The sequence below is a fragment of the Acomys minous genome (assembly GCF_964271855.1).
Source record: "Acomys minous genome assembly, chromosome: 17".
Taxonomy (NCBI): Eukaryota; Metazoa; Chordata; class Mammalia; order Rodentia; family Muridae; genus Acomys; species Acomys minous.
In genome coordinates this window covers 19,658,015-19,682,391 of record NC_140500.1, presented here as the reverse complement: position 1 = coordinate 19,682,391, position 24,377 = coordinate 19,658,015, and the positions used below count along the sequence as shown (strand labels likewise).

The 24,377-nt window shown below is 43.7% G+C and overlaps 2 protein-coding genes across 5 annotated transcripts in view; one reads left to right on the top strand and one right to left on the bottom strand.

Annotated features, from left to right (window-relative positions):
* Window positions 1-1,362: 1,362 nt before the first annotated feature.
* Window positions 1,363-16,339, bottom strand: RAD51AP1 (RAD51 associated protein 1). Of its 2 annotated transcripts, none has more exons than XM_084765596.1 (9): window positions 16,148-16,339; window positions 12,598-12,653; window positions 11,440-11,578; window positions 8,510-8,619; window positions 6,120-6,206; window positions 5,548-5,703; window positions 4,348-4,512; window positions 2,629-2,781; window positions 1,363-2,041 (listed from the first exon to the last, which is right to left on the bottom strand). In XM_084765596.1, exons 1-9 carry the CDS (start codon window positions 16,162-16,164, stop codon window positions 1,896-1,898), a joined length of 1,029 nt encoding a protein of 342 aa, XP_084621722.1. In that variant the 5' UTR covers window positions 16,165-16,339; the 3' UTR covers window positions 1,363-1,895. The 2 variants fall into 2 exon arrangements, with proteins under 2 accessions (XP_084621722.1, XP_084621721.1); XM_084765595.1 differs by having other exon boundaries at window positions 5,548-5,706; window positions 16,148-16,338.
* A 208-nt stretch (window positions 16,340-16,547) lies between these two features.
* FERRY3 (FERRY endosomal RAB5 effector complex subunit 3) overlaps window positions 16,548-24,377 on the top strand; it is a 35,541-nt gene continuing 27,711 nt past the window's right edge. The window contains exons 1-3 of one of the 3 annotated variants that reach the window (XM_084765585.1): window positions 16,548-16,681; window positions 18,901-19,095; window positions 22,471-22,616. In XM_084765585.1, coding sequence (XP_084621711.1) covers window positions 18,918-19,095; window positions 22,471-22,616 — 324 coding nt within the window. In that variant the 5' untranslated portion in view covers window positions 16,548-16,681; window positions 18,901-18,917. The other 2 variants (XM_084765587.1, XM_084765586.1) reach the window with 2 other exon arrangements.

Below are 24,377 nucleotides of genomic sequence, written 5' to 3'. Positions count from 1 at the left end.
CAACCTGGAGGTGGCAACCCCTGTGTGGGGGGGTCAAACAACCCTTTCAGAGAGGTCTCCTGAGACCACTGGGAAACAGACCTTTACATTATGATTCATGGCAGTATAAAATTAGTTATGAAGTAGTGACAAACGTAATGTAATGGTTCGTCAGCACAACATGAGGAGCTGTACTAAAGGGTCGCAGCACTCGGAAGGTTGATACCCAGTGCTCCAGAGACTGATCAGATTACCAACGGGTAAAGCATGACAAGCAAGAAGCACACTAAAGCACAGACATGATACTGCGGCAATAGACAAGAGCAGCAGTAGGCAGGGAGGCGTCACATGAGCCAAAGGAGTACACTGTCTCCAGGGTGTGAGATGGGTGAAGAAAAGGTAAGACCAGGGTTGGCAACTGATGGGTAGTTATGCTTGCAGCTAGGTAGTTTTAACACACCTTAAGGGAAATTTTTATTCAATGTGTGTCTAACTCTGTGTGTCTGTTTGTATGTATGTATGTATGTATGTATGTATGTACATGCAGCACTGGAATGCACATGCCCATGGAGTCCAGAAGAGGGCATTAGACCCGCTGGAACTGGATTTACAGGTGGTTTTTAAGCCCCTGGACATGGTTGCTGGAAATCAAACCTGAGTCCTCTGCACGAGCAGCAAGTGCTCTGGAGCACTGAGTCATCTCTCCGGCCTCCGAGGGAACGTTAAAATACAAAGATGATAATAATGTGAATCACAAGAAAACCCAAGTCCCTCTGCTGAGTATTTAATATCAGTTAACAATAGTTATTGCTCAAAGCGTACAGATCAGCGCGATACCAGGTTAACTAGGAGGGTGTGGGGGCACCCAGCACTAGGGCGGCTGTGGCGGGAGGATCTGGAGTTCAAGGACATCCTGGGCTACACAGGAAGGCTGGTCTCAAAACTGAGAACCAGCCCCACAGAGCCCTGACTGAAGACTGGGTTGTAAGGAAGGAGAGCGGTGGAGCAGGTAAGGTGGAGAGTGGTAGTGTACGCATACATACAGAATAAGAAAAGGGACAAAAGTAATAGTCAAATGCTCACTTTAATCGTAAATCAACTGCTTCTCATGGTAACACAGACGGCTCACGGCTGAGAACTAGGCGAAGCACTGCATTTCATGGTAATCATTAAGTTTTTAATTAAAGAGTGATCAGAAACAGGTTGATATTCTCACCATAAAAAGTTACTTTTATTGACCATATCGAAGCTTCTCAAAAAGCTGCCTTAGCTAATATGACAGGAGTGATGAAGACACCGCTTTCCCTTGCTTATGCTGATCACACAAGACTCATTTTACCAAACTGTAGACAGACAGGTGGATACATGGTATCAAAGAACACATTTTTAGATCTTTTCACTTTTATTAAAAGTTTGGACAATGAAAGGTTCATAAAGTGTTATTAAATTCTATCTGCTGTACAAGAACCATCTGTTCCCACGTAAGGACACATGCTGCAGTACAGTAATCCTTCTAATATGTACAAAAGCGGAATTCCTATGAAGAAAGATCCAGATAAAGACAGCAAGCTTGTAGTAAACCTAAAGAAAAGGCAGTGGGAAACATTTCAGAAATGCCTCCTGAAGAAACCCAGGATGCCCTCTTGCCAGACAGAGCTGGGAGACATATCATGTGACTACAGAAGTGCTGCGGAACCCCAAGTGACAGTGACTTATGAAACATGAGAAAACACACCCCTTCTTCAGAAGTGACACAAGGAGAGCCCCTGAGAACCCTTTGCTGAAGGATAGAAGGGCTTTGATGGGACCAGAGTCACAAAACAGGCAGAGATCCTTCATGTGATCCATTAAAGGTTCCTCCATGTGCAAGCTGGGCAACCGCGTGCAGGGCTGAGGGTCCCAGCGGTCCTTTCCTGCTACCGCACTTGGCTACTTGTGGCACTTGGGTGCAAATGCTTAACTGGTGCTAATCGGGAGAGGCCTAGGCGGAGGCTCTGACTTGGGGACTTGGTGGGTGCTCCTGCCAGTGTACGGCTGCTGGAGCTTCTGCTCCCGGAGGCGGCTGCAAGAGAACACAGGGCAGACAAACGGTGAGGTACTGCTCTGCTCTACAGAGCCCGCCAAGTGCTGCTCCGGATCAGAAGAAAGATCCACATGGACGCTCAGGAAGAGCACAGGCCAGGCTGAGCACCGTAATCTGAAACCCTAACTCCAAAACCTTCAAAGTCTCCAGCTTTTCTAGCTATGGAGCAAAACAAAGACAAGTTTGCCAAGGCAGTTGTGTTTGTTACATGTTTTAAAGTTCATGTGTGCCCAGGCCCGAGGACTCTGAAACTGGAGGTCAGCAAGTCTTGGGCAAAACTTCATTGCCAGAAAAAAATATTCATTAGTGTTCCTTGACTCTGTGATTGTCAAGGATGTGTCCACAGGTTTTTTGAAATAAGAATGCCGCCATTTACTGAAGTTTTATTTACAGCAATGAAATCAAATCATACATAGCCACGGTGCCTAATAAGGAAAAGATAAGTCAGTAAACTGAAGCACCAAAAACAATAATTTGGAACCTGCTCACACATAACTCCTGTGACTAGGAAAGAGCTACCGATGGCAGCTTTTTAAGCGGGTGGCCTCCACAGCATGCTACCATACCTGGTGGGACCCACTTGGGCCTCTTGCCTTCAGCTGAAGGGCTGCACATTCTTGCTGGATTCCTAGAGGCCTCAGAAGAAAGACCAACAACTGCCTTGGGTAAGGATGGAGATCCTAAGTTGATGGAAGCTGGAGCCGGGTCTACTGAAGGCACTTAATTGAAAAACATTAAAAAAAAAAAAAAAAAAAAAGGTCATATAGTTTAAAGCGGTGAAGTCTCATATCTTGCAAAAAATTCAAAGGGCAAAGATTACAAATTTGAAAACATTTACTATCCAGGTGAGGTTGCACCTGCCTGAAATCCCAGCACTCCAGAAGCTGAGGCAGGAGGCTCTCACACTCACAGCCAGCCTGGACTACAGAGAGAGATGGTTACAAAAGACCACACACACTTATAGCAAGCCTAAGGACCATGACTTTGGATGAGCATTTCTGTGCCAAGCAGTGTTCAGACATGAACTTCACCCTTCATGACAACTCCCACCTCTGGATCACTGCCCTACCGTCAGGTAAGAGAACAGGGAGGTTAAGTAATTTGTCTGTAGTTTGACAGCTCACAGTAGAAACCAGGTTTGACTTCAAAGGTCATACTTAGAGCCATTTCACAAACAGTGCCTCCTCTGTGTGTGTCACAGAGTCCTGTAGAAGAACCTAGGGCTATAAAGAATACACAACGTGGCATCTAACATGGGCATCCTGCTCTAAGACACTTACTGTCCTGCACTGCACTTCAGTGGGGGAACAGCAAAGTGAAGAGCTGTATCTACTGCAACGGGCTGAGATCCCAGGATGCACAGGAGGAAGGGACCCAGGAACCTCTTATGTGTTTAGGAGGTGTAGAGGGGGCTGAGGCAAATCATGGCTGGGGGAAGGTGAGTGGAGGAAAGTTTTCTTGGCACAGAGAGGAGAGCATGCAACGCCAGACCACAAGTTCCCCTACTGGCTTAATATGGATGGAAAGGAATATGAAGGGTGAGAAAGGTGGGGCGTACAACCAGGGTACTGTCATGTCCCACAGGCCCTGTACAGGAGTCTGACTGCTCACAAATACATTAACTTTTCTCAGGAGTGATCTCCATGTTAGAAACTTCTTACTTACTGGGTCATGGTGACAAGACACCTGTTAGAAGGCTGAAGCAGGAGGATTGAGAAAGTAAGGGAAAAAACTTATGAATAAAACAAATTTTGTTAATAAAAATTACATTTTATAATAATCTATTATATAATACAGGCTCAAAAACAGTCTAACTTTTGAACACAAGAAACAGGTGTTCCACGTCTAAGTTGTCACAAGTTCTCACTGTAAAACTGAGACTAAGCATGTTGCAAATGGGTCCTTAAGACAGAGATTAGGTTGTGCGGGAAAGCAAGGACACAGCTCACATGGGCCTCACTGTTTAAACAGGCAGACAGCAAGGTCCAGCCTCTAACGGGCAAACCCTTCCTGACGTGTACAGAGTCCAGCCTGTGCTGAGATGCTCTGAACGTCAGTGCTCTGCTGGTAAGAGGCAGGGTACTTGTAGGGATGGCTACATGCTATCAGCAGTCCATACTCAGTGTTCTTGTGGCATCTAGGGCTCAGTGTTCTCAGCTTTTCTCCCTACCCATAATTCCTTTTACTAGAGATGAGCATTGGCAAAATGTTACAGAGAACAAAGGCGAAGATCTGGAAATAGCAAACCCGACTCACTAAAATAAAGAGCTTATGAGCAGGCTTACCTGATTCTTCACATTTGGGTTTTGATTTCTTTTCCTTCTTTTCCACCTTTTCCACTGCAGGCTTTTTCTGCACTGTTTTCTTCTTTTCTTTAACTTTACTTTTTCTCACAGAAAAGTCTTCATCGCTTTCTTCACTTTCATCAAAATCAGAATCACCTTCTGAATCTTCACCCAAAACAGAAAATTCCATATTCTGTCTTGGTTCTAAAGGTGAGACTTCTATTGCCCCATCTGCAATGGCCTCACTGTCACGGGGCACACTAAGCATACGCCTGCCTCAGGACCTTTCTATATGCTTTTGCCTCCATGAAAGCAAGGCATGACCTCAAATGCCGGCTTCTGACCTGAAATAACACCCCCCCCTTCATCCCCACCAGCCTTTTATAATCCCCACACTTCCTTCTTCTTCATGGTGGCTTTATTTTCTAGCCCTAGAGCTCAAACCCTGGAATCCACACTTGCTAACAAGTGCGCTACCGCTGAGCTGCATGAGGCTCTTCATGTGCACACATCCCTCTAAAAACATCATGTGCTTACTGTCTGTGACTGCTCATTAGAATCTGAACTGTTTTTGCTCATTACTATCTCCCTAGCGCCTACAATATAGCATACATCATAAGCATCAAATAGGTCTGTTATTTGCTGACAGCATGTTAAAATCTCAAACACTGTATCTGATTGGTATTAATGTACAGACTTATTCCTTTACATTTTTAATGCATTACAATGTTGTCAAAGTCATCATATATTTCCTTTGCCCTAATTTATTTTAAGTCTGAAAACAACTGGTAATAAAATAGCTTCATACCACTTTCGACTCAAAATACTTCATACATTTCTATTAGTTCTGGAAAAGGCTGAAACCTGTTAGAACAGGTTAAGAGTTACTCCACAGTTAGTGACAGCCCAGCCTGCCTCTCCAGCTTCTTCTTCCCCAAGTCTTATTGAGCTGAGTCTTCATGTGCTAGTCTGTCCCATTGTTTATGCCTTTCCCTCAGTCAGAAATGTGACTTCATCCCTTTGGTTTTACTAATGCTGTTTGTTGGTCTAGAAATGGCTTAAAGGTTACACAGTTTCTCTCTATGTGGCCACGCTCAATTTAACTGATCTCTGAGTTCTCAAGTTTACGAACTTCAAAGGGTCTCCAAGAAGTTTTTACTGAGTTCCTACAGAATTAACTTGAAGCAGGATGCAACTCACCAGTTGCAGTGTCTGGCTCAGTGTCATCAGCACCACTGCCATTGCTGCTTTCAGAAAGCACCCTCCTCCTCCTCCGCTGAGTGTCGGCTTTAGATGCTGTTGTCCTCTCCCTGTCAGCACCGTTGGCATCCCCCTCCTCCACGATCTTATCCAAATCTTCTGGAGACATGAACGTCAGTGAGAACTCTTAGCAGAGTCTATTACCACAGTTGTCTTCCTCTGCTCACAATACTACCAACACAGGCTGTGCTGGGACGAAGTCGTCAGTCTCCCAGCAATAGACTCTGGTTTTAAGTGTAACCACAGAACTCTCGAGATGGTCCTGGAAAGATGTAGCCCCTTCTTAAGTGGTCATCTACTGGAATGGGGGGGCCTGAGTAGTCATGACTGTCCAGTAGGAAAGAAAGTAGGTCTGCAGTCAGATAGAACAAGGCTAAATCATAAAGAAACAAGGCCAGGAGATAGAGAGATCCTTGGGACATGAAATATTTTGTTCTAGCTATGGGTGTAGAAACTTAGGTTAGAAATTAGCACTGTGAATGAAAGGAACTGTTAGTAACATCAAAACTTACCTAAACCATCACTGGCTACACTGCCATTAGAGACACGGGGAGACTTATCCATTATCTCTGTTTTCCCATTGCCTTGTTGGTTGGTGCCTAACACAGGAAGTAAGGGGAGAACTTCAGATGAATCCTAATCAGGGTCTAAAAAGCAAGATGGCCACTGAAACACGCAACACACATTGGGATGAAGAATGCAAACTCATGCCAGCCCAGTGGTTCTACTTGGGAAAGCTTGCACATATTAGGAGTCTGAGCTCTAAAATAGGATCAGGTTCTCAGTCAGACTCCATATGTAAATGTGCTTATCTTCCCTAAATGTAATTGCTTTGTCTATAATATGAAGACAATATGATGGCTTCAATGTCCCTGTAAGCTCACAAATGTGAACACTTGAGCGCCAGTGGCAGTGATGTTTGAGAAATTTATGAAACTTCTGGGATGTGGAGCCATGCTGAAGGAAGGCAGCCACTGGAGGCCTTGAGTTTATAGACTCGGTCCCCTTTCCAGTCAGAAATATGATCAGCCAGCTTCCTGCTCCTGCACCTGATGCCATGTCCCCCCTGCCATTATAGACTCCAACTCGCTGGAACCCCAAGACAAAATCAACTGTCTTCTTGGTTGTGGGACTGTATCACAGCAACAGAAACGCAGCTCATACAAACTTTTCCCAATCATTACAATTGAAAAATGATAAAGTGCTAGAACTCTTGCATAAAATGTGTGAGGCCCTGGATTTTAGCCCTAGCGCCATAAAATAAAACAAAATCCATTTCAAGCATTTAGGAGACTTTTAAATGCTGCTGCTGACAGCATTCAGTCCCTGTGCTTAAGAGCCTTACCCACTGAGGAGTGCCATTGCAAGGAAAATTCCTGCTACACACCCCAGTGTCTTCTGTGATGAATTCTATTCCCCTAATTTTAGATGCAGTGCATGACAATACTCTTGAAACTTCTGATTCCTGAATAATAAAGTCTTCCTAATCAAATGGCTTATTTTTTCACATTATTATCTTTTTCTTTCTTTTATTTATTTATTTTTATTTTTTCCTTTTTTATTATTAATTTATTCATATTACATCTCAGTTGTTAGCCCATCCCTTGTATCCTCCCAATCCTCCCTCCCTCCTGCTTCTCCCCCTATTCCCCTCTCCTATGTCTGTGACTGAGGGGGACCTCCTCCCCCGTATATGCTCATAGGGTATCGAGTCTCTTCTTGGTGACCTATTATCCTTCCTCTGAGTGCCACCAGGCGTCCCCATCCAAGGGACATGGTCAAATATGGGGCACCAGAGTTTGTGTGAAAGTCAGATCTCCTTCTCCACTTAACGGTGGAGAATGTCCTGTCCATCGGCTAGTCTGGGTAGGGGTTCGAAGTTTACTGCCTATATTTTCCTTGGCTAGTGCCATAGTTTGAGGAGGACCCCAGGGCCCAGACCCGCCTGTAGTTTTCCAGGGCCCTCTGGACCCTTCTATTTCCTCATTCTCCCAGGCTTCTCGCACCTAAAGTCTCAATAGGATGTCCTCCCCTCTGACCCACTTTCCTGGTATGTAAAGTTTTTCATGGGGATGTACCCCTTGGACTAGTGTCTTGATATAAGTGAGTATATAACCAGAAGATGCACTACCACACAACAGGGACATATGCTCAACCATGTTCATAGCTGCCTTATTCATAATAGCCAGAACATGGAAACAGCCTACGTGTCCCTCAGTAGAAGAATGGGTGTCCCTCAGTAGAAGAATGGATAAGAAACTATGGTACAGTTACACTATGGAATACTACTCAGCTATTAAAAACAAGGAATTTCCGAAATTTGTGGACAAATGGATTGAACTAGAAATGATCATAATGAGTGAGTTAACCCAGAAGCAAAAAGAGTTAAATGGTATATACTCAAATGGCTTATTTTTAAAGAGGCAAAATATAACTTAAAAAAATTAAAAGCCTCACACATATCACATGTACAAGATTACAGAAAAAAATTCAAAGGTGAAAAATCACAGAAATCTAGAAGTCACACTCTGAAGTCTACTGAGTTTGTTCAGAAGGTTAGTGCCTCCAATCTTAATGGATCTCACAAATTACTGCTATGAGGTCATGCTCAAGAATCTGGGTGTAAAGGATAAGAAGTGGACTGCTAGGATGGTACAGATCATTTCATCAGGACTGGACTCTTACTGCACAGCGCCATGCTGTCAGGCAGCCCACCACAGAGTAAAATCCAGGCCCCTTTATGTATGAAGCAAAAACACTGACGCAGCTGGATAAAGAATCGAATCCAGGGCTGCCCTCTGCCGTCGAATTTTATTCTTTCCTCTGTGAAGGGCTACCTTAAGAAATGGTTAGAAAAACAGTAAGAAGCTTTTAAAGACAAACACACAGGAAATCGAGTTACTTTTCTCTTGAGATGTCTTCACTTGGCTGGCGAGTGCGGGGAGTTCCTTCACGGACAAAGCCAGGGCAACCTCGAGGCCTCGCTGGAAGACCTTGTCGTCTAGAGCCACCCTAAAACAGACCGTGAACAACCCTGGGGTTCAGTCTCAATTAGAGCGCTAAGGGCATTTCCTCTAGAGAGCAATGTTTCAGATTTCCCTGTGTTAGTACTGAAGAGCAGCTACCTCCCAAAAATGTCCCGAAAGCGTCCTTAACTGACTGGGATCCTTGAGATGAAGCAAGGCTGTTATTTGCAGTGTACCTGTGTGGCAGGAGCAGCTTGCACCTCAGCTGGCTCCTGCTCCTGCAACTGTCCTTTCTCTTTACTGTCAGCTCTGCCTACAAAGCTCAGGTTTAACTAAAGCAGACTCAGTTCAAACATCACTCCTACCCAGAGCTCTCTTGATCTCATTCATCTCTGTTGCAGAGCTAACTCCTACAATAAATGTATTTTTACCTCTGCTCCTCCCAATCTATATTTTAACAAAGATTTCACTACATACTGTGTAAAAACTATCCTTGATGGTGAATTAAGAAGGTGGGGAAATAAGCCGTACCAACAACAGCCCATACAAGACAGACTGCAGTGCCTTCCTGCTCAAGCTGACCAATAGTTGTAATGATTGTAACAGGAAAATGCAAAGACAGATGAAGAAAAATTACAAAAAGGAAGAAAACTGAAATGTGTAGGCTTTGAACTTTTTCAAACTTACTTCATTTGGAAAAACACTGGACACCCTTACACAAGTCTGTTTCACATCCCACACTTGGGATCAAGACAAAACATGTTTACATCCACTATTGAAATGTACCTGTAGAACTAATTTTTTAAAGTAACTTTACTGGTGGGGATAAATATAGTCTCAATAACTCTATAAAACTGTCAAAAATTTTAAGTTTTATTGAGGTATAGTTCATGTATTATAAAATAATTTCCTACTTCCTCCTCTTCCTCCTCGAGATAGGGAATCATGTACCTAACTTGCCCTCAAAACTCACTCTACATGCAGCAAAGGCTAACCTTGAGCTTCTGTGACTGAATAAAAGCCAGGAATTCTTGCACAGAAGGCAAGCACTCTACCACTGAAGCTACATCCACAGCCCATAAAATCTATCCTCTTAAAGTAGATAATTCAGCAGGGTTTCGTATCTTCAGAGTATTGGAAGCATCAGTACTATCTAATTTTAGAACACTGCATTATCCACACCTATCAGCACCCACTCCTGATTACCCTGTGTTTGCTGGTTTTATATCAACTTGACACAAGCTAGAGTCAGTTTGGGAGAAGGAACCTTAATTGAGAAAATGCCAACAGACTGACCTGTTAGTAGGCCCATGGTGCATTTTCTTGACTGAAGTGAGAGGGCCAGCCCACTATGGGCGGTGCCATTCCTGGGCTGGTGATCCTGGGTACTATAAGAAAGGAGGCTGGGCAACTCATGAAGAGCAAGCCAGTAAGCAGCCTTCCTCCACAGCCTCTGTGTCAGCTCCTGCCTCCAGGTTCCTATCCCAACTTCTCTCGGTGATGGGCCACGTTGTACAACAGTAAGCTGAAACCCTTTCCTCCCCATGCAGCTTTTGGCCATGGTGTTTTGTCATGGCAGTAGAAACCCCAACATCATCACTGTCTCTCAGTCCCAGACAACCAGTAGTCCATTTGCTGTTTGCACGCATTAGTTTATTCCAGACACTTCATACAAATGCAATACTATAGAATATGTGGCTTTGTGTCTGCTGTAGAAAGCATGACTTTTCCCAGGCTCATTCACATTCCCGCATGTATCACTAGCTTGTTTTTTGTTGGTAACAATCCACTACAGAGGACACATTTTTAACCAGTCGTTGGCTGGCAGACATCCAATTGCTTTTCTGTTTTTAATACTACCAACACTGCTATAAACATGGACATGAGGTAGATATATTTTCAGTTCCCTTGGGTTCTACCTAAGCCATGCACAGTACAGGCCTTTGTTTAACATTATGAAGCCTGCTAGTCTGTTTCATTTTACAATCCCATCAGCAAAGCAATGTCTGAAGGTTTCAGTTTTGCCACATTTTCATTAATACTTATTAACATCACTTAGCAGTGAGAATCGTCACACCCTGTTTTCCACTTGTGCTTCCCTAAAGATGCTGTGCATCTTTTTCTATGTTTGCTGATTACCCCTGTACCTCTGGAGACGCTGAAAATAGACCGTCCGCCTTTTACTGTAGAGCTTAAGTATCCTTTAAATACTGTGGATGCAAGTTACTTAAGTTGTATTTACAAATACTGTTTCCCACTTATGGGTCCTGTTTATATTTAAAACCCCACCCATGACTCTCAAAAGGTGAACTATGACATGCTATGTTTCTCAGTGCTGATTAGCTTTCACAGAGGGACCCACGGCAATAAAACATTACGCATCCCACCTACCCATCCTTTCTGCACTACATTTTTTGGGTCTCTTGGGATTGTCTTCTCCTCTTGGTACCAAATGATGTCAGGATTAGTCTAGACACTATAGGATACTTCTCTTTGTTGGACAAATCACAGCAGGAGAGAAAGAAAATACTTTTTATCTATAGGGTAAAATAAATGGTTTAAAATATTTTAAAGCTGGCCTTATACTTGCCCTGACTTTTAACAAAGTAGCTTAGTGAGATCTGAAGCAGCAGAAATAGGTGAAGGGTCAGTAACATTAAAAGATTTTTTTTTCTCCTTTTTTCTTTTATGGATGTGAATTTAATTCTCAAGTGAGAAAGTCAGAAAGCACTTAATGGCATTTCCCTGTGCTTGAAATAGCATTCGCCACCTGCTCAAATTCTCCATTTAAACTGAGATTTTGAAGCCGCGTATCTTTTAAATGAGCAAATCTGATGCCATATGTTTTCTGGGTCTTACCTCTCACCTTTTTTTAGGGGGTTCTGTTGGTAAGATGTCTTCTTTTTGGAGATTCTTCAAGTTAGGCTTTGGTTTGTTCTGCTTTAACTCCTTTGGCACCGTTTTGGCCTTTTTGTTTATAGGTGTGGTTGCAGAAATAAAATCATCTATTTTTTTATAAATTAAAAAGAAGAAAAATTATTTTCTTGCAGCTAAATTTCATTAAATGTACCCACATTTTATACATAATCAAGTTTAACTTTTATATCATAAAAATCAATAAAGATAATTTGTCTCTATTTTCCCTTACTAATCTCAAGATGAATGGTGGCCTGTTTTTTAAGAATATCAACTTATCAAAAACCACTTCACTGAAAACTACAAAGGCAAATTAAGACAGTACATGAATGTCAGACATAACAGTTAATTCTACCTTACTAAGTAGAAGGGAATGATTTTTAACTGATCGTCACGGTGCGGCCCAGTGCAAGGGCATCACTAGGAAGAAACAAGCACCTGCTGCGGCACTGCTGCTCTTCTCAGCTTTATCAGACCTACAAATCCTCAAAACTCCCGAGGCCCTTCTTGGGATACTAAAAAAACCCATATATGCACATGAAAGTATACTTTCAGGATATAAGTACTATTTATTGCATACTTTTAAAGAATTTGTTAACATGTATTTTTCATGCTTCCATAGACAGAAACATAACTTAGAACTTTCTGCACATTCTACCCGACCCGATATCATGAACACAACTGGCAACCTCTAACTACCTGGTCACACACCTCTGACAGTAATAGGAAGCTACCGGTTATCTGCTGGACTATCTTAGTGCAAAACAGATTTCTCTGAAGTATTTGACTTAAAGAAAGCCATGGTGGTCTGGGAAGGAAATGTAAAACTTACTTCTTGGATGAGACTAAAGCTCAGTGGCACAGGATTTACACAGCATGAGGGAGGCCTCGGGCCTGATCCCCAGCAAACACTAAAAATGCACTGTAATCTAATGAGATTTTTCTCAAACTTTGATCCAAGTTCTAACATCGAAGACCAACATAAAAACAATACAACACAGCTTAACCCTAAGCTTCCGGTTTAATTTTCATATCTAACTCATGCACAGTTAACTCTGAGGAAATAAACTTCTCAGTATGTTAAGGAAAGGTAAAAAGCTTTACTTACCATCAGACTCACCACCAGACCCCTCAAACTCTGAGTAATTGACTGGTTTTTTATTTCTAGGATCAAGACAGAAAATTTTCATTAATATAAATTTTTTACTTTCACCTTAAAGTTATTAATAGTTTTAAAGAGCTCGGTGTAGTAGCAGATGCCTGTAATCCCAGTACTCAGGGAGGCAGAGGCAGGTGGATATCTGTGAGTTCGAGGCCAGCCTGGCCTACAAAGTGAGTCCAGGGCAGCCAAGGCTACACAGAGAACCCCTATCTTGAAAAACCAAGTAATTAATTAAGTATTTTAAAAAAATATTCTTGAAGAAAGAATGTGTTTGGAGTCTCCTTAAAAACACTTCAATCCAGCCAGGCAGTGGTGGCGCACGCCTTTAATCCTAGCACTTGGGAGGCAGAGGCAGGTGGATCACTATGTGTTCGAGGCCAGCCTGGTCTACAAAGTCCAGGACAGGGAAACCCTGTCTCAAAAAACCAATTAAAAAAAAAAAGCACTTCAATCCAAAACAGTATTTGCATTTTAACCCCAAGAACTTGTCATTATCTGAGAAACCAAAACCATACCTAATACCCAGAATGCTAAAAAAAAAAAAAAAAAAAAAAAAAAAAAATTAATTCAGGAAACCTCTAAACTGAGGAGAATATAAATCATTCTCAGAAAACCCCAAAGTAAGAATACAAATCTTCGTCAACTAAAACTTGTTTTCTGTTTAGTGGCTACTGGGCATTTATAAACTCCAGTGTGCCCGGTCTTTGCTTACATTACAAAGACCTCTTTGGTTTTAACCATATTTTTAAAAATCCCTCAGAGCTAGAGTCATGGCTCAGTGGTTAAGAGTGTGCACTGCTTCTTCTGAGGACTGGATCTGGCTCCCAGCACCCAGGCCAGGCAGCCCACAGCCACTTGTAACTCCAGCTCCAGGGGGATTAAAAACTCTCTGGCTTCATTGCGCGCGCGCGCGCACACACACACACACACACACACACACACACCTAAAAATAAAATAAATCTTTAAAGGAAATCTCTTTACAATACCACATAATGCTTTTTGAATGGAGTGAACACTTTAAAATCGTTTGTCCCCTCCATCTCTGTAGGAAGTAAAGGAGGCAGAGGTAAAGGACATTTAAGAGAAAAGTTACTTTCCCTCCCCTGGGAAAGAAAAGCAAAGCTGCCCAGTTTTCCCTGCCGTCTACTAAATGCCCCCACCAACAAGCTCATTTATCAGTCGCCTGTTCTTTCAAGCATAAAATGGAGTTGTGTGAAAGAGGCCTGTCCAGCTCACAACCCAGCCTTGCAAGTGTTTCCTGGAGAGAGCACACAATAAGAGGGAAGGTGCTCTCGGCACTCTCCCACTCTTCTCAGTTTAAGAATTTGACAGTTAAAATATACATATTTTTTAAAAAAGAATTTGACAGTTACATAAAATATGAAAGCATCTTTAGAAATTCTGGGATTAAAAATTAGTAAATAACACCAAAAGCCTACTAAAATGGTAAGTACAGCCAGTACTTAATTCTTATTGATTCATTAAACTAAGTGAGCTATTGTATTTTAGGAACTTAGCAGTTTCCTTTAAAATTTAAAGGAAATTAAAATTTTTTTTAATTACGTGTGTGTTTGGGGAGGGGGGTATATGCAATATCTGTGAAGGCCAGAAGAGGGCACTCGGTCCCTGGAGCTGGAAGAGTTGTGAACTGTCTGAAGTGGTTGGCAACTGAACCTGGGTCCTCTGGAAGAGCAGCGAGCACTCTTTTCACTAAGCACCCATAAATGCTTCTGTTTTATTTAAAAAAAAAAAAATCTGAGTATGCGGCGACAGAAATGGGAAGGACTACAGCCACCAGTTTGCCGTCACTGCCTCAGTTTGTGTTGAGGTGCCGCCAGTCCTATAACCATTGCAGTGTAAGTGTCAGAAGAGCTTAAACAACAAATATTGTAGTTCTGCTAGTGAGACTCGCTGGGGAAGTTAACCGCCGTGCACCCCCCCCCCCCCATGGGCCAGCTGACTCCTGGAATCCATGAAAAGGTAGAAGGAGAGAAACGACTCAGTTATCCACTGCATCAAGACATGGCACGTGTCCCACGGCTCCCACCCCGGTCATTCACACACAATAATAATTTACCAAAAAAAGCCCACAAAAAAACAGCAACAACAACAACAATGAAACCACAGTCATGATCTCCCAGGCCTCCTGAGGACTCAGGGGACTCTAGAGTTCTGCAGGCTACACTGTGACTACTGCGTCCCAAATGACAGCACTACATCTTCGCTGTCAGCCTGCCTATCCCCTTTCAATGTCACCGTGTAAGCGACAGAAGCCTAGTCCTGCCCACTAAACCTCTTTAACTCAAACTTCCCCATCTCAGTCAAGACAAAGAGCTTCCACTGTGTGGCTTAGTCCATGGACAGCCAACCTTCATTCTTTCCCTGTGTCCTCACCTCCACAGCCAGAGAAGTGCCTAAACTCACCTGCTCCGTCTCCAGGCCCACACACTGTGCCAAATCACACAACTGATAATCTTCCAATTATTCCCCCTCCCCCACCTTCCCTTTCCACTCTGGCCATTCCAGCTCCCACTCAGGGACTACTACTCCCATCCACCTCCACTAAACCTACTGATTTCCCATTGGTCTATAATAAAAGTCAAACACTTAAGGCCTACAAAGGACTTGCCCGCCTTGTCATCTAACGACTTTTCCGACTTAACCCTCAACAATTCTCCCCCATGCTTGTTACTGCCGCACCTTCAATCAGTCTCTCAAACATGGTTAAGCTCCGGGCCTTGGCTTCTATTTCATCTACTGAGAGTGCCCCTTTATGCCTTGCTTAGATCACCCTCTCAGTCTATTTAAAGTAATGCTTTTCTCCTTCCTACTATGTTACATTGTGGTGTTTACTTTGCTCCCCCTTCCCCCATCTTCCACTAGAGTGTAACTTCCAGATCTTGAGCGGTACAGGACCAAGTGAATTCGGTAAGTGTGGTTTTGTTTGGTTTTTCAGTACTGGGGATTGAACCAGGAGCCTCTCCTATGTTAGGCAATCACTCCACCCCTGAGCCATAGCCTCAGCTATAATCAGTGATTCTACTATGGGCCAGCATCCCAGCTGTGATCGCGGAGAATAGATTCCAACTGTATACTTGACAGCTGAGAGGAACTGTAGTCACAAGACAGGTCAGTGGTGCTTCAGCTGGGTAGGCGGCCTTTCAGTCTAGGGGTTTGAGGGCTATAAAATGGGCACGTCTGCCTTCTCCGGCTACGCAGGGCTGCAGTGCTGAACACATGATTGCAGCATACGTGGTCGCTCGCTGTAACGTAATGCTAACCTGCCAGGGCTCTCTGAAATCGGGTGGGTCAGCGGGCAACAGCTGCAAAGGGAGGCCGAGAGGTGGAAAAGCAGCATGCTAGGCGACTCTGAGCAGCGGGCATGGCAAGGAGCACCAGATCCCGCGGCACCACCACCCAACCATGTTTGACAGTGGCCTCCCAGCGTCCTCCCGTCCTTCCTTCCTGACCCGCGCGATGTCACCAACTACTCACCTGGTAGGGCGCACCATGGTGCCCTTCCTTTGCTTACAGCTACAGCGCTCAGAAGCTCGAGAGTTGCTGTGGCAGTTTCAGTTCCCGCCCAAAACTGGACGTCGCTCTCCACGCCCCAAAGTTCCAGCCCGCCAATCACCGCTCGCCTGCCTGAGGCGGCGCCTGCGTGCTGAGAAGAGCGCGCCTGCGCTCACACACCTTTGCCCTGGGCACGCCATTCCGGGTCCTTTCGGCCAGGACCCAATGTTTGTTTTGTTTCTCCACTTTCGTCACCACAGAGATCGGGTACCCTCTCTAAAATACAATATAAAAGTAGTAACACGTCTTCAACTCTTCTAATGACTAACTTAAAGATGACTGGACTAAAGGGGCTCTTGGATCTGAGATTTCCTTAGGGGTTGAGGAAAAAGAAAGAGATGGGACCGAATCTGCCGAAGCAAATTTGCTGGCTGTAAAAACAAGCAAGAAGTCAGCTGACTTACTGGGCCGTTCTGCCTTGACAGCTCCAAGTGTGCCTTGGCTTCTGAGAAAGAGGTGAGCTCGAGCCCGCCGCGAGGAAGCCCCTTCAGTGGAGAGATCCCAACGAGGGTATCTGGTACAGGCTTAAAGCACCGGAGGAGCCCTCATGGGAGCTATCTGAAGTGCGGGAGGTGCAGCTTGGCGTTGACAACGGTGGATAGCTAAGTTTGTAGGTTTGCATGTTGGTGTGGAAGGGTGTAGACACACCCAAAGAATCCGGACATGTAAACTGGGTTTAGATTAATTTTTATCCTGAAAGCAATAGATTGCACTAGCAAATGAATAACATGAAGATGTATGCGTGTTTATTGATTTTTGCTCTACCACATGTATATAATGTCTTCTGATTACTGTCTTCCTCACCTTCCCCCTTCCTCCCTCCCTCCTTCCCTCCCTCCCCCCCCCCTCTCTCCCCACCCCCCGACCCTAACTTCCCCATCCCTACTAATCCCCGCATCCCTACCAGTCCCTTTTACAGATTTGTGACTTTCGGTTTTGTTTTGTGCCGCAATAACTTAGCCAGACCTGATGTGCGAGCATTGGATTGCAGCTACTCGTTGGAGCCTGTTGGGGGCAGCAGTGGACACACAACAGAAAACAATGACTTCCCTTTCCCTGAATATGTCCATAGAAAACAGTTCCTTCCTTAGTGAGGCAAGGGTCTCTCTGAGTCTTTCCTCAATCCTCCCTCGGGCCATTCTTATGCAGACCCAGTGCCCACACCTGAAGCTGCAGTGAGTTTATGGCCGCAATGGCAGTGTCTTGTCCAGAAGATGGCATTTTGTCGTCCTCCCTATTTTCTGGTTCCTGTATTTTCCAATCCCTCTTCTGCAGTGTTCTCTGAGCCTTCAAAGGGATGGTATAAATGTCTCGTTTAGGGCTGAGCACTCACCCACCACTTGTTCTTAGCACCTTGCGTCACCAGGAGTCTCTGTGTTCACTGCTGTTCACCAGAAAGAAACACTTCTCTGATTAAGCTGAGAATAGCACTTGTCTGTGGGTATAAACTAACTGTTTAGAAGGTGGTTTGACACTGTCAATTTAACTGAACAACAGTATTTAGGTTCCTCCTAGGGTCTGTGATCTTCTCTGCCTTGGGTTTTTTAACCAGGATAACAGCACCAGGCAAAGATGTTCATGTGGAGCTGACCTCAGATCTAGTCAGAGTAAATTTGATACCTTCACGACAGTACACTAGTGCACCTCCCTTGCCTGGGAGGTTAATATAGTTCATAGAGTCTACAGCTGAGCTAGACCATTAATGACATTTCTCCTGTGTTCCAGCTTGATTTTCCTTTATCATCAACTGTATTGTACAGTGTCTTTAGCAATTGAGTTTATCATCTAGAGACCAAGAATAATGACAAGAATCTGTATTGTTTGGGGGCTTATATATGAAAAATACATATATGTGGAAAAATATGTGTCTTTTCAAAGATAAAAAGAAAAATCACCACGATTTAGGTCCTAGCAATGGGATGCCCAGTTAGGAGGGTGATGAACAGATCTTTAAGGAAAGTTGGTTCATGATCTCTTTACCACATTTTCTTTTCTCTGAATAATGTCCAGTTTGACTCGTGGGCAATGTCCTGTATGGCGTGTTCTTCTGTGTATAGGCTTCCTACTTGGAGATCTTTCTTGTGTTCTCATATTGTTTTCCCATCATATCTCATGACTGCAACATCCAGCATCTTCAAGCTACCACTGGGTCTCTGTTGTGTCTGGCTGCTTTTGCGAGTCCCATGAGCTCTACACTTGCATCCCCTCCCCATCTCCTCCTCAGTTTCCTCTTGCCCCTATTTCCGTCACTTCCCTTGTATTAAGTATTTCTTACTCCTGCCTAGGAATAAAAGTACTTTATGAGCATATTGTTGCCCTGAAATTAGCTTTAAAATAACTTCTCATTAAAAAAAAAAAAAGAAGAAGCATTTGATTTTTGTCACAAAGATTAATGTGCAGTAATAAGCAAGAAAAACTAGACCAGGCTGGCTGTGGTGGTGCACACCTATAATCCCAGCCCTAGGGGTTGGGGTGTGCTGAGGCAGGAGGGTTAAAGGTTTGAAGTCAACCTGGGCTACACAGTGAGACCCTGTCTCAGATAAAGTGGAAGTAAAACAAAGGTTAAGGTAGTTGGTTCAGAAGCACATGGTGCAGTCTCTGCGTGAAGGGCTGTGTTTTACAGGTGTGATATTTGACTCATGTCTTTTTTGTTGTTGTTGTTGTTCATTCTACAGAAATCCTGCTGAAGAATATGAAGAAAAACCGAGAAAGACTCTATAACAAGGAAAGAGAATTCGTGTACAAGTTCAAGGTCGGAAATGAGCGCCTAGAGCTGAGAGTGCCCCTCAGGTTTCCTGTGGACGAGAATGCCAGCCATCTGCACGGCCGCCTGATGCTGCTGCACAGTTTGCCCTGCTTCATAGAGAACGGTGAGGACTGGCCTCCTTTCGTTTTTCTATAGTCTCTGTCATTAGAAGTTTCTTGGTGGAACACAGAGTCTTGAACTTGGGATGTGACCCGTGGGATTGCACAACTGAATGTTGGGATTGTGAAAACTATGGCAGCAGGAAAAGGTTTTCAGTACGAATGACGGAAAATTAGTTCAGAGTCAGCTGTCTGGTGGATGCAGAGGGCACGCAGCAATATGCACTCTGTACTGCTCACGCTGCCCGAGGCCTCCTGGCTGCGGGTCGAGATTGCTGTTAGGAAGTACAGTGCTTTCATTGTATGTACAGCTTTCTGTTCTTGTAGAAATGATGGTTTAACTACAGAAAACAAAGAGTTCAGCATTTTCCTCTCCTTATTCCTCATCATTGAAGATTTAAAATACTGTATCTTTAGATTGTATTGTGTTCAAATGTTTGAGTTTTTTAAATTACTTATTACATTTATTTGTTGTGGAGGCACAGCCTCTGCATGCCACCGAGCCTGCATGAAGACAGAGGACAACTTGCAGAGTTGGTTCTTTCCCTCCACTAAGTGGATCCTGGGGATGTAACTCAGGTTGCTAGCCTTGGCAGCAAGCATCGTTAGCTACTGAATCATCTCTTTGGCTCCTGGATGTTTGATTTTAAACACTGCTGCTTGAATTGCTGACTTGAGTTTTATAAAAATTTGTTTAATGAATTTTGGCATGAAATTAACAGAGAATTGATAACAATTTCTGAAATGCCCTAAATATGTGTTTTATCATTTTATACTACATATTTATGAAAAAATAGTGTTCTGGGCATTGACAAATATAAAATCATAAATGAAAAAACTTAAACATACTCTACATCTTTCCGTATTAACTATTAAGCCAAGATTTAATTATTTGTGTAAAAATGAGCAAGCGTATCCATTTCATTAGGATTCATCTTAGTTTTACTTATTGTGTGTATGTGGGGGTTATGTATGGTGTACAGGTGGAGGAACGTATGTGTGTGGAGTGTATGTTTATGAGGTGTATGTGTGGGGGGTTGTTTATGTGGGGGCTTGTGTATGTGGGGAGTGGTAAGGGGTGCTGGAGACCAAAAGTCACTGTCAGGTCTTCCTCCATTGTTGTCCACCTTTTAATTTTTTTGAGACTTGGCCTCTCACTGAACCTAGAGCTCACCAGTTCACTAACTTGCTGGTTAGTGAGCTGCAGGGATCCAATACCCCAGTCTCTGCCTCCGCAGCCTGGAGTTATCAGTGCCATTGCTATGCCCAGGGTTTTACATGGGTCCTCAAGATTGATTGAAATCATAATTACATGGCGAGCACTTCACTCACTGAGCCATTTCCTCAGCCGTTAATTTAGTCTACACACCAAGGTATCATACATTTCTTCATGCTTTTAAAACAGTGACTATTTGGTTTGTCTACCTATTTTACACACCTATTGTTAGTTGAGTTTCTTTTGCTGTGATAAAGACCCTGACTAAGAGCGGCCTGGGAAAAGGGTTGCAGTTGCAATCTACATCAGAGAAGGCAGGGCGGAACCTCAAGGCAGGAACCTGGAGGCGGGACTAAAGCTGCGGTGGTGGAGGAGCCCTGCCTACTGTCTTGCTCTCCATGGCTTGCTCAGCCTGCTTCATTACAGCACCCAGGACCACCAGCCGAGGGGTGACTCCACCCACAGTGGGCTAGGTCCTCTCACATCAGTATTAATCAGGAAAATACTCCACAGGCCTGTTCACATGCCAATCGTATGCAAACGTTTTCTCAATTGAGGTTCTCAGATGACTGATTTGTGTGTCAAGCTGACAAAAACAGAACAAATCAGGAACCTATTTTTCTGGGTCGTATAAGGCTTTCTCTGGTGCAAAGGAGCTGTGAGTGTGAAATATTTAAGAATCCCTGTCTAGAGCACACACACCCCCAAAAGCAATAGAATTGTAAAGTATGAGTTAAGCTTCCAGGAAGAAAAAGTGTTCCTCAGAAGTTTTGAAACTTTTGCTTGTACTATAGTTATTTATAAAGTCATTTAGTATCTGAATTAAGCGGCATGATAAAAACTTAGCTGCAGTGCTTACTCTCTGAGTTTGGTTGTGGGATTCACCAGGTGACGCAGCATCACTTACATGGAGACATGTCAGTGTTAAACCGGTCTCTCTTTTCATTTGCTCATCAGTTTTTGATTTGCCAGGAACAGAAGGAGACCTTTATCGCTGAACAACCTTTGTCTGTCTGACTTCATGCGAAGTCATCTGTTTTAAGTTATTTTGAAAGGGCCATCCCCTTTTTCACAAACTGGGGGGACTTTCAAATAGAGAATGTTGGATCATGAGGCGCTAGGCTTATTGTCAGAACAGGGTTCATGAACAAAACCGTGTGAGGAGACTTCTGAGACCTTGTGAGAAAACTCAGAGTTGAGAGTCTTGTCACTTCAGTTTCCTCAAAACACAGGATTTTTCTTGAAATGTGGTTTTGTGCTCCAAGTGTAGGAGGATAAGAGTGAGTTTACTTCAGTTGTTGTTATTCATGGGCCTCCAAGGAAAAGTATCTTTTGCCATGTGTGGCTTATCCTTGTGATCGTATATTTAGGTGATGCTCTTAACCCTCAGAGTATAAATTGTCTGATACGCTGAATAAAGTTGGCTATTGCATGAGACTTTAGTCTGCTTTATTTTTAGGCTCCATCCTCCCAGGTTCATGCGACCAACTAGAGCAATAAACAGGTTATAAGGGAAGCTAAAAGCATTCTAGCACTGTCATATTATACAACGTAGGGATCAGGACACAAAAAGGCAAGTATTTAGCCCATTGTAGTCCCCATCCCAGATAAACAGGGTCACTGGGAACTGGTTAGAAATGTGAATTCCATATCTTAAATTTGTTTTTGTTTTGTTTTGTTTTTTTTTTTGTTTTTGTTTTTTTTTTTTTTTTTTTGTTTTTTGGCTTTTCAAGACAGGGTTTCTCTGTGTAGCCTTGGCTGTCCTGTACTCACTTTGTAGACCAGGCCGGCCTCGAACTCACAGCAATCTGCCTGCCTCTCCCTCCCGAGTGCTGGGATTAAAGATGTGCACCACCACACCCGGGCCTATTTCTTAGATTTTTAAAAATTACATATTTATTCATTTTATTTATATACATGTGTGTGTGTGTGTGTGTGTGTGTGTGTGTGTGTGTTTGTGTGTATGCATTCCATGGCACATGTGTGGCAGTCAGAAAACAACTTTCAGGAGAGTCAGCTCTCTCCTTCCATCACATGGGTCCCAGGGACCAGACTCACGTCATTTTGATTGGAGGTAAAATCACACTGGAATGTTTTACCAGCTAAAACATCCTCTACTGTATGTACGTATTGCTGAAGATGCTGTTTGTTGTCCCTCTTGCAGACTTAAAAGAAGCTCTGAGCCGGTTTATAGAAGAAGAATCCCTCAGCGACCATGACAGAGACGCGGAAGCTTCCTTGGAGGCTGTTAAGTCTGGTGAAGTAGATCTGCACCAGCTGGCAAGTACGTGGGCCAAAGCTTATGCTGAGGTAAGATGGAGGCCAGAGTGTGTGCCTCAAGGGCATTCCAGACTTTATGGAGATGTCTTAATTGTTGAAGTCATATGAAACAAAGTGTGGAATCCATTGTTCTTTGCAAACCAGTAATATACTGCACAGGTTCTTGCTTATAACCACTGTTCTGTGTCAATGTGAGCTCCTAAGCAAAGTATTTTTATTACATTTTAATTTTATTTAGTGTGCATGCGTGTGTGTGTGTGTGTGTGTGTGTGTGTGTGTGTGTGTCGTGCCAGCAAGCACCTATGGAAGTCAAAGGACAATTTAAGGGAATCGTCTCTTTCCTTCTACCATGTAGGTCCCAATGAACTATTTCTCGGGCCCAAGACCAATTTGTCTTATTTTTTGATGAAATATGTTTGGAACAGTAACTTTAGCAACATGGAGTGGCTTCATCCTACATATCCCTTGGACCATGATTACATGAAAGAACTATTTCTCTTTATCTGAAGCTCCAGTTGAGCTGCTGTCTTGAGTCTCCTCTGACAGCCTAAGTCAGTGATCAGAGCTCATTTTCATCTCTGGTACTCCTGTCCACTCATTCGTCTCCGCTGCTGTGTGCTCTTGCTGCCTCTCTGTAGGCTTGTGCAACTAGTATGCCCTGTTTCAGGAAGTCCAAGATCCCACACACGTTATTATTTTATTTTCTAAGCTATGGATCTTTTTAGAATACATTTTTAATAAAATTTTCTCCTGGTTATAGATTACTACATGCAAATTATATTTATTGTGCTGGATAGTTACAAGCTAACATCATCTGATAGGAGGGAACTCCAATTAAGAAAATGCCATCAGCTGGGTGTGGTGGTGCACGCCTTTAATCCCAGCACTCGGGAGGCAGAGGCAGGCGGATCGCTGTGAGTTCGAGGCCAGCCTGGTCTACAAAGTGAGTCCAGGACAGCCAAGGCCTCACAGAGAAACCCTTTCTCGGAAAGAAAAAGAGAAAAAAAAGAAAGAAAGAAAGAAAGAAAGAAAATGCCATCATAAGATCTTCCTGTGGCCAAGCCTGTAAGGCATTTTCTTAATTAGCGATTGGTAGGGGAGGGCCCAGCCTATTGTGGGTGGTGCCGTTCCTGGGCTGGTGGTCCTGGGTTCTATAAGAAAGCAGAGTGAGCAAGCCATAAAGAGCAAGCCAGTAAGCCGCACCCCTCCATGGCCTCTGCATCTGCCCCTGCCTCCAGCTTCCTGCCCTGTTTGAGTTCCTGCCCTCATTCTTTTATGAGCTGGAACTGTGAGTGCGGTGACCCCTTTCCTCCTCAAGTTGTTTTGGTCATAGTGTCTCATCCTGGCCATAGTTACCCTAAAATACGTTCAACTACCACTCAAGTAAGTGGCCGTGAGAAGCTCCACTGTCTGACATAGATGCTGTGAGCTTGTGTTCACCGCTTTGTGCAGGCACAGCTATGCTTTGTGTATGGGAACAGGGTCGTGGCATACTGAGTTTTTACTATGGTGAGCACTTTCGTCCCTTGCACTGTAGGAGTAACCTCATCCCTTTTCCTAGGCAGTCATATTAACAGCTTAAGTTGTAGCTCTCCATGCTCATCTTTTATATTCCAACAATCCTACAATAACATCTACGTGTGTGTGTGTGTGTGTGTGTGTGTGTGTGTGTGTGTGTGTGTGTGTGTGTGTTGGGGGGGAGTCTTTGTGTCCCTGTCTGATTGCAGAAGCACAGTCTACCATCCACACTTTGGCAGTAGTGTGTTAAAGGAGATGCTCTGCCATGACTGG

Bases quoted from the DNA above. Each gene is read 5' to 3' on its own strand.
- RAD51AP1 (XM_084765595.1), bottom strand. The intron at 8,620-11,439 runs GTGAGAGGTAAG...GGTCTGTTTTAG, and splicing joins ACAGAACCCCCTAAAAAAAG to GGTGGCTCTAGACGACAAGG. The intron at 6,207-8,509 runs GTAACTCGATTT...TTCCTGTGTTAG, and splicing joins GAAGACATCTCAAGAGAAAA to GCACCAACCAACAAGGCAAT.